This window comes from Neovison vison, chromosome 2, assembly GCF_020171115.1.
Source record: "Neovison vison isolate M4711 chromosome 2, ASM_NN_V1, whole genome shotgun sequence".
In the NCBI taxonomy this organism is placed as follows: domain Eukaryota; kingdom Metazoa; phylum Chordata; class Mammalia; order Carnivora; family Mustelidae; genus Neogale; species Neogale vison.
In genome coordinates, this window is record NC_058092.1 from 12,274,154 (window position 1) to 12,282,985 (window position 8,832).

General features: G+C 55.9%; 1 protein-coding gene across 1 annotated transcript in view; it reads left to right on the plus strand.

Annotated features, from left to right (window-relative positions):
- Window positions 1–3,648, plus strand: part of PADI4 (peptidyl arginine deiminase 4) — a 37,131-nt gene extending 33,483 nt beyond the window's left edge. The window contains exons 14-16 of the mRNA XM_044236293.1: window positions 628–695; window positions 1,307–1,447; window positions 3,324–3,648. Of these exons, the coding sequence (XP_044092228.1) occupies window positions 628–695; window positions 1,307–1,447; window positions 3,324–3,557 (443 nt within the window). The 3' untranslated portion in view covers window positions 3,558–3,648. The remainder of the gene's footprint in view (window positions 1–627; window positions 696–1,306; window positions 1,448–3,323) is intronic.
- The last annotated feature ends 5,184 nt before the right edge of the window (window positions 3,649–8,832 follow it).

Consider the following 8,832-nt stretch of genomic DNA (forward strand, 5'->3'; position numbering starts at 1 on the left):
AGGAGGCAAAGACCAAGCAGGAACACGAGGAAGGAGCAGGAGTTCGCCCAGTGGGGCAGGCAGTGGGATGAGAGGAAGAGAGAGATCTCAGACAGAGGGAACAGTGAATGCAAAGGCACAGAGGCAGGAGGAAACAAAATGGGTTTGAGGACTTGAGGAAAGTTCAGTCTGGCTCAAATGATGAATGAATGGAAGGAAGGGAGGGAGGGAAGGAGGGAGGGAAAGAAAGAGCCTTCTCGTTGGAGCACAGAAGGGAATCCTAAAGTTCGCAGACATGAGCTGGGTCAGTGTTGGTAACTCCCCACGGATGAGAGTTTTTACCTAATATCTATAGTATGTTGCGTGGCATCGGACAATGGTTAGATCTCTGTTTGCCTCTTGGTAGCTGGGATCCCTCTGGAAATACTTTAAAGGAGTGAGAGAAACACTTTGAAGGAGAACTTACACTAATGAAATACTTTATTAAAGGCTTTTGCCTCCTCGATGCTCGCCACAAACCTGTGCGTTAGAAATTATAACTGCCCCCATTTTCTAGCTGGGAAAACTGAGTCCCCACTCTGCCTGCTGGGAAGAGGGACATCGACCTCTGAGTTCATCTTCATTCTTTTTCCTTTTCCTCCGTGACAGGAAAAAACCAGAAAATAAAGGACCTTCTGAAAGACAAGAAACTGAAAGAGCACAATTCATATGTGGAGGTACTAGCCTGGGTTCCCAGCCCAGGGGACGCCTCAGCCCAGGGGGACTGAGCCACCCACCCCACCGTCTTCCCCTCCCTGGGAGCCATAAGGCAGAGCCTCCCACTGGCTACGGGTCGGTTTGGTGAATGGCTATGGGATTTGGGTCCATGTGTGTGGGACAGACAGAAGTCAGTCACCACTGTGGGAACACACAGTGGTGATGCGTGGAAAAGAGAGGAAGAGAAGTTGGGAAAGCTGGAGCCACAGCAAGACAGGGGACACTCTCAGAGACAGAGGGGACTGGCAAGAGAGAGGCCAAGTGCTAGAAAGACACAGAGTGACCGTAAAGATGGGGACACCGAGGCAGAAGCCAGAAGCAGAGGGACTGAGCAGAGCAGAGGGAGGGAAGGAGGGAAGAGAAGGAGCCCATCACTGTCTTCCTGGCCCTGTCCTTGGCCAGGCCTCAGCTCCAGACCGCCCTCCCCCACAGCTGTCCCCACCCCTTCCCCGTGGCGGCTCTGTCATGCCCCATCACCCCATCCCAGGCCCTCCACCTTCTCACCATCCCCACCACCCGGCCCCCATGCCAGTTGGCTCCACCATGCCCACCGCCCCCCTGACACCCCCAGAGCTGCATCGACTGGAACCGGGAGGTGCTGAAGCGGGAGCTGGGCCTGACCGAGCGGGACATCATCGACATCCCCCAGCTCTTCAAGCTCCAGGAGGAGGTCAAAGGGACCCTCAAGGCCGAAGCCTATTTTCCAAACATGGTGAGGAAGGTGGTTTTCGGGGTCAGCCCACCTTTGCCAACGGCCTGAAGTCAGAGACCCTGGGCACGGGGTGGAGGGGCCTGGCTGTCGGCTTGGGGTCTGCGTGGCCGCGGGCAGTTCCCAGGTGGCTCTGGGCATCTCATAACCACCCTGGGAGCCCAAGACTCTCAACGCTCCCACCTCAAAGATGAGGCACAGAGAAGTCGGGTCTCTGGTAGCATGGGATTCGGGGCTGGGTCTCAAAGCTGGGGGTCTGGCTGCAGAGCCCATGCCCTCACCACATGGCACTGCCCACTGTGGATTTCCCTGTGCGGGGCGCCGTGGGTGGGCGGTGGGCAGAACAAGCGGCTGAGCTCGGCTCTCGGGTCGCATTTGGAAGGGATAAAGGGGGGACACCATTTCAGACGGTCCGGGAAGGCCTCTCTGAGGCCACGAGGCTAGCATGGCCCAGGCTGGGTGGATTCTGTCCCATGAAGGGGGGACTTGAGGGAGATCCCGCCTTTGGCGAGAACTCTTAGCGGTTTCTGCCCCACTCCTGCCAAGCACCATCTCAAAGCCACATCTATTGTATTGTTACCGTCCCTGTGCCCTGCTCTGTCTCTCCAAAGGATACGCGAGGGCCAGGCAGAAACCTCAGCCAGTTCTGCTGGGGCCCCGCAGCCGCCCTCTCCTGCTGGGGCTAGAGGTCACGTTCAGGGAGGAGCCAGGAGCCCCCGGCCCAGGGACGTCAAACTGGTCTCCCCAGGTCACTGGGGTTCCAAGACGGTGCCCGGTGCCTCAAAGCTGGTATTTTGGATTTGTTCTGTTTTAGGCATCAAGGGACCACACAGGATTTTATTTGGAAGAGGTTCTGTGGCTAAAACAAGGCAGGAGGGGGCATCTTGACTACAATTCCTCGGCCCCAGGCATTTTGTTTCTCGGGGTTAGCCCGGCCAGGTTTCCCAGGCAGGAAAGAAGGCTGATGCAGGGCAGGGGATGAGGCATGGGGAATGAAGTCATCGGCGCCGCTCTGTGCCTGGGCTGCTGGAGGCTCTGGAAGGAGCCTGAGCACGAGCAGTGACTCACCCCAGGAGCCCACAGTGGGAGGTCGGGGCGTGGGTGTGGAACAGGCCGAGAAATTCAGGGTACAAGACGCACAGCAGGGGCTGGGTCTGGACCATAACAGAGAATGAGAGGCCCGTCCCCGACTCCTGAGCCCCAGAGACGGACCCCACACCTGTTCCGTGAGCCTGACGTCTGAGCGTCACAGCAACGGAAACCCCCTTGGGCTCATCTGGCTGCTGAGGCTCAGAGAGGTGAAGCGACTTGCCTGAGGTCACACAGCGGTTGAGGAGACGGGCTGGGATGCAAACCCATGTGGGCCTAGAGCCAGAATCCTCCTCCACTCACCTCCAGTATAAGGGAGGAAACAGTCATTACCTTAAACGATAATACACGGAGAGTGACACCAAAAAGGTAGTCCTTTATTCATCCAGTCAACGGATACTTACTGAGAGCCTGCGACAGGCCAGGCGTCGGGCTGGCAGCCGCGGGAGGAGCCCAGAGGAGGAGCACTGACTGGGAACTCACGGGAGGCTTCGCAGAGGCCGTACCACTTGAGCTGGGCCTGCAGTGACGGAGAATTTGCCAGAAGGTGGCAGAGGGGGAAGGAGAGGGTAGCGGTGAGATCATGGGCGCTGGAGTCCGACAGAATTGGGTATAGGGCCCAGACCAGCAGGGCGGCTGGAGGTGGCCCACTTGACCTGTCTGGGCCTCTGTTTTCCCATCTGTGAAGGGGGCTGCTAGTGCGGAAGTTCAGGAGGAAAAGGGGACCCGTGGGCGGGGGATGCGGGCTGCATGCCCGTTAGCCCCGCGCTGGGACCCCGCTCCTTTGCAGGTGAACATGCTGGTGCTGGGCAGACACCTGGGCATCCCCAAGCCCTTCGGACCCGTCATCAACGGCCGCTGCTGCCTGGAGGAGAAGGTGCGCGCCCTGCTCGAGCCGCTGGGCCTGCACTGCACCTTCATCGACGACTTCTACGCCTACCACGTGCGGCACGGGGAGGTCCACTGCGGCACCAACGTGCGCCGGCAGCCCTTCTCCTTCAAGTGGTGGCACATGGTGCCCTGAGCCCGTCCCCTGCGTACCCTCCCCCCTCCCAGGTCCAGCCAGAGGCACTGGGACCCTGCAGTGTGGCATTGCAAGAGCTCTGGGGGACAGATCAGCTCCCTGGGTGTGGCTACCCTCCCAGCGGCGGCTTGTTCCCTTCCGCTGTGCCCTGGAGCCCCTGGGCACCCCTTCTGAAGATCCCAAGATAGACCCGTCCTTGCACACTCATTTCTGCTGTGAGACGCTGCAATAAAGTTGTATAATCTCTTTGTCAGGGAGGTCACACTATCATTGCTATCATTCATATGTTCCCTCATTGTCATGGTCAGATTGAATGTTACCAACGGGAAGGTGCTACAGGACGTGTTGAACGTCAGTGTTACGACGTGTGGCTTTTCCTCCCAGGTCAATACTTGGTCTGTGAAATCTTCTGTGATCTGAGCCCAGCTCATTCTATGTTCCCACGGAGACTTTGGGGGTGGGGGGGCAGGAGGAGGGCTGAACCCCGAGGATACGGCCCATCTCTCCTCTAAGCTGCATTGACGTCGGTTCCCCTGCAGCCAGCCGGGAGAGCATCCCGGGACATACAGTCGCCCGTCTGATGATTCACGGTCACAAGTATGTGTGAAAGACACACCTCAGCTGTGTGTTTCATGATAAAGAAATATACAGGAAGCATGCCAGATTCCGAGCGCCTCGGCAGGCAGTACGACAGGGACCGTCACGTCAGCCGGGGACGTCTCGGGAGACCCCAAAGGGATGCCTACAAAGTTCCAAGGGGAAAGGTGGGGCCGGGAAGTGCATTCCTGTTCATGCTGTCCTTTGAGGAAAAGGCAACAGACGGCCAGGGCTAGAACCCGGCGGGGCGTGCGGATTTGACTGTCCTGTGAGATCCATCCAGACACCAGCGAATTCTCCATGTCCCTCACATGTGTGGTTCCCATTCCAAGCCCCGTGAAGGGGCTTGTTTGATGCTGTCCCCAGGCTACCTAGAGCTGGGTGTGGCCCATAGCAGGAGCCTGGGGGTTTTATGGATGAAGTCACTCGTCTCCCTCTGTGTGCCTTGTGTCTGGTTTCTTTTATGGCCGTGACACAGAGACTTAGGTCCCTCTATAGATAATGAAATCTGATGCCTTCAGCTTTTTTTTTTTTAATATATTATATATTTATTTATTTATTTGACAGACAGAGACCACAAGTAGGCAGAGACGCAGGCAGAGAGAGAGGAGGAAGCAGACCCCCTGCTGAGCAGAGAGCCCGATGTGGGTCTGGATCCCCAGGACCCTGGGATCATGACCTGAGCCGAAGGCAGCGGCTTCCCAGGTGCCCCTGCCTTCAGATTTTAAAAATGAAGAGCAGACCTTGGCCCCATAGGGTTTGTGATGCTCAGAAAACACCCAGAGATACTGTTTCCATGTGGTCGTGTACAGATGTGATGGTGGAAAGGGTGGACTTCCAAAGCCTCTGTCCTCAGACCACAGAGAAAAGGATCCAAAAAACCGGGGTCAAACTGTGCTTCTCCGAAGACAGTCAGCTGCTTCCCCTTCACGATTGCTGTGACAAAAGATAGAGGAGCCGTTTTTGTGGACCAGAAAGTGGACTGTGCCCAGAGGGGCGTTGGTGTGAGGTTGTCCGTGAATGTGACCGACAGGACAGCTACCCGGCTCAGCACACAGAAGCCAGAGGTTTTGCTAGATTGCAGGAGCTGCAGATGGACCGAGGGACAAGCTGGTGACTGAAGCAGCCTTGGCATTAAGACAGATGCAGGGGAGCCTGCCCCGGGCCCCTCATGGACCCACTCCCCACACAGAGGGCAGGAGCCTCTGCGAAGGACCGGGGAAGCCCAAGTGCGAGGAAGCACCTTCTGGAAGTCCTGCCAGCCCCACAGAGCAGACAGAACCGTCCTAGGACAGCGCCCCAGGAAACGAGAACTTTCCAGCTGCCTCCCTTCCCCTCCCCGCAGTCACAAGTTACTTGCCTGCAGCTGCCGTACGTAACAAGTTACCACAAACCGGGTGTCTTAAAACAACCAAAATTTGTTCTCTCCCTTCTGGAGGGCAGAAGTCCAAAATCAGTTTCAAGGGGGCTGAAATCAAGGGGGGGGGCAGGCCTGTGTCCCCTCCAGGGGCTCCGGGAGGAGTCCACTCCTCACCTCTCCCAGCTCCTGGTGACTGCCTGCAACCTCCAGGACCTGCTGCGGTCACCTTGCTTTCTTTTCTGTGTGTGGCAAAGCTCCCTCGGCTTCTCTTATAAAGACACTTGTCACTGCTTTTAGGGTCCACTCAGAAAAGCTGAGATGATCTCCCCATCCCAAAGACTCGTGGTCCCCTGTGCAAAGACTTCCTGTGCGAGATGTCACAGGTTCCAGGGGTTGGAACCTGACGTCTTTTAGGGGCTGTTCGTCCACCTCCTACAGGTCAGGAACCACCGTGTCCAACTGCAGCAGAAAGAAGAGGCAGAGAGAAGCAGAGCATCCCTTTGCCACAGCTTGAAGCGCTGTACCAGCACTAAACCCTAGCAGGAAAGGGACAAGACTTAACTTTTTACAAAATTGAGATAAAGGGACCCCTGGGTGGTGCAGTCGGTTGAGTACCAGTTCTTAGTTTCGGCTCAGGTTGTGGTCTTGGGGTCATGAGATCGGGCCCCGGGTCAGGCTCCTTGCTCAGGACGGTGTCTGCTTGTGACTCTCTCTCCCTATCCCTCTGCCCCTCCCCCTGCTCTCTCTTTAAAACAAATAATCTTTATTTTTTAAAAATATTTTACTCTTGGGGCGCCTGGGTGGCTCAGTGGGTTAAGCCGCTGCCTTCGGCTCAGGTCATGATCTCAGGGTCCTGGGATTGAGTCCCGCATCGGGCTCTCTGCTCAGCAGGGAGCCTGCTTCCTGCTCCTCTCTCTCTCTGCCTGCCTCTCTGCCTATTTGTGATCTCTCTCTGTCAAATAAATAATAAAATCTTTAAAAAAAAATTTTTACTCTTTTATTTGCCAGAGAGAGAGCACAAGCAGAGGGAGCAGGAGACAGAGGGAGGAGCAGACTCCCTGCTGAGCAGGGAGCCCGATGTGGGGCTCGATCCCAGGACCCCGGGATCATGACCTGAGCCAAAAGCAGAGGCTTTAACCCACTAAGCCACCCAGGCACCCCCATAAAATAATCTTTAAATAAATCTTCCAATCAATCCATCAGTAAAGACTGAGATGTAGGGACAGATAACATTGCATAGGGCTAAGGTACGCAGAGCTGATTGTGCAAAAACTGAGGAAAATTTACTGAATTACAGTCCTCGGCTGAGGGGCACTGTCTACAATGAAAGCATGCGGGGCCTGTGGGAGTCTAAGTAAACTTGCCTCATGGTCACAAAGCTCTTAGTTTGGTTGGAGAACCCGATGAAAGCCCACAGAGGCATTTTTTTGAGGGTCATGTCATCATGAGCACCCCAAGAATTTATTGAGCATCTATTATGTTCAGGATCCTTTTATGGGTTCTGGGGATTCGGTGGTGAACAGGAAACCCCCTGGAGAGGGAACAAGACCCACTCTAGATCCCTCCAGATCTCATCCATGCCCAGAGGGGTCTCCATCCCCCAGGTTGAGAGTGTCCTCCCCACGTGCGCTCAGAACCCTGCACAAGGCAGGGCTGTCCGAGCTCAAGGGGGACAGAGCCCCCAGACTGTTTGGCTCCAGAAGCCAGAACCCAGCCCTCAGCAACCCCTTCCCAGCCCGACCATCCCCTTCCTCTGGCCCACCTCCGGCTGGCGTGTGTGTGAGCCGTGTGCTGAGCACCACCCACCTGCTGAGCCCGGTTCAGCAGCTGCCTCCAATCGTCCCTGAGCTCACTGAGCGAAGGATGGAGGATGGACCCACCTGTTCAATATTTGCCACTTTCAGCCCAAACAGAAGGGCTTTTCGGGTCTTCCCGGCTGACCCAAATCTCCAAGCACCTCCTAAATAAAAGCCACCCCGACAGGTACGTTGCATGCTTAACACTTCCAGGGAAGGATACTTTTACTTTTAGTCCTGAATTTAACAAGTCTGGCTGACGGAGCAGACTTCACGCAGGACCCAGCTTACGCCCCCTGTGCCGTTACACACTGGTTACACACCACCTCGTTGTGTGTCAGTGTCAAAGACTGAAAATGAATATTTCTACCCATCGCAGTGTGGCTCTGCTGGGAGGCTCCAGCAGCCATAAAAAAGGATAAGGATGCTTTTCACATGCTGCCAGGATGAACTTCCCTCCAAGTTGTACTATGAAATGCAAACAGCAAGATATAGATACTATGTAGCATTTGCTGCCACTTACATAAAAATAAGGAGGATAAGCGTGGTGTTTGCTTGCTCATGCATCACATTTATTTGGAAAGACACAGAAGAAACCCATGCCCCTGACTGCCTCCAGAAGGAACTGAATGGGTGAGAGATAGAGCAGGAGGGACACTTGTTGCAAGCTCCCCTTTGAACTCGGGACCCTGTGAACGTGGTACCTGTTCAAGAACAGATAGACTTAACCACAGACCCTCACTTAAACCATGTCATGAACACTGCTTTAGAGTTAGCTGGCGGGTCCCTGGTGCGGGAGCCATCCTCCGTCCTTCGCTCGGTGAGCTCAGGGACGATTGGAGGCAGCTGCTGAACCGGGCTCAGCAGGGACTCCTCGGCTCATTCATTCCAGCAACACTTGCCCCGCCCCCTCTGGGAGTTGTTGCCACCCCTGAGGACAAGAAGCACCCCACCACCTGGACCACACCCCAGACCGGCCAGGCCCAGGAGTCTATAATGTTAACAAGCCTCCTGATCCTTTCTGCAACCACCATGCTTCGAGGACCACTGATCCAGCTACTTTGCCCGGCTCACTTTGGGAATTTTCTGGAAGGGCTGAGGTCCTGGTGCCTGGCAATGCTGCTGCGCGCTGCCCTCCTGCGTGAAACTCCATGTACCCTCTGTAGATATTTGCTCCTGACAGCAGCTTGCAGCCGAGTCAGTCCTGTGGTGTCATGGCCAGGTTGCCCAGCCCCCTGCCCCTACCCTCACCCCTGCCCCCGGCCCTAGCTCCCCAGAGCCCCTCTTGCTCCTAGTTCAAGGCCAGAGACCTAAGCAGAGGCCCTGGATCTGTAGGAACTAGCTGCCTGATTGATTAGGAGCAACGGGGCTTGGACCCCACCTGCTCCTCCATGCCACCCCACCCCACCCCAGCAAGTCTCAATGGAGAAAATCAGCCACACCTGGGCAGCTGCTGAAGCCTCCTTAACAAGGGAGTGGCCTGGGGAGGCTCTGAGCCCATAAGAGGGGAGGACGCAGGTGA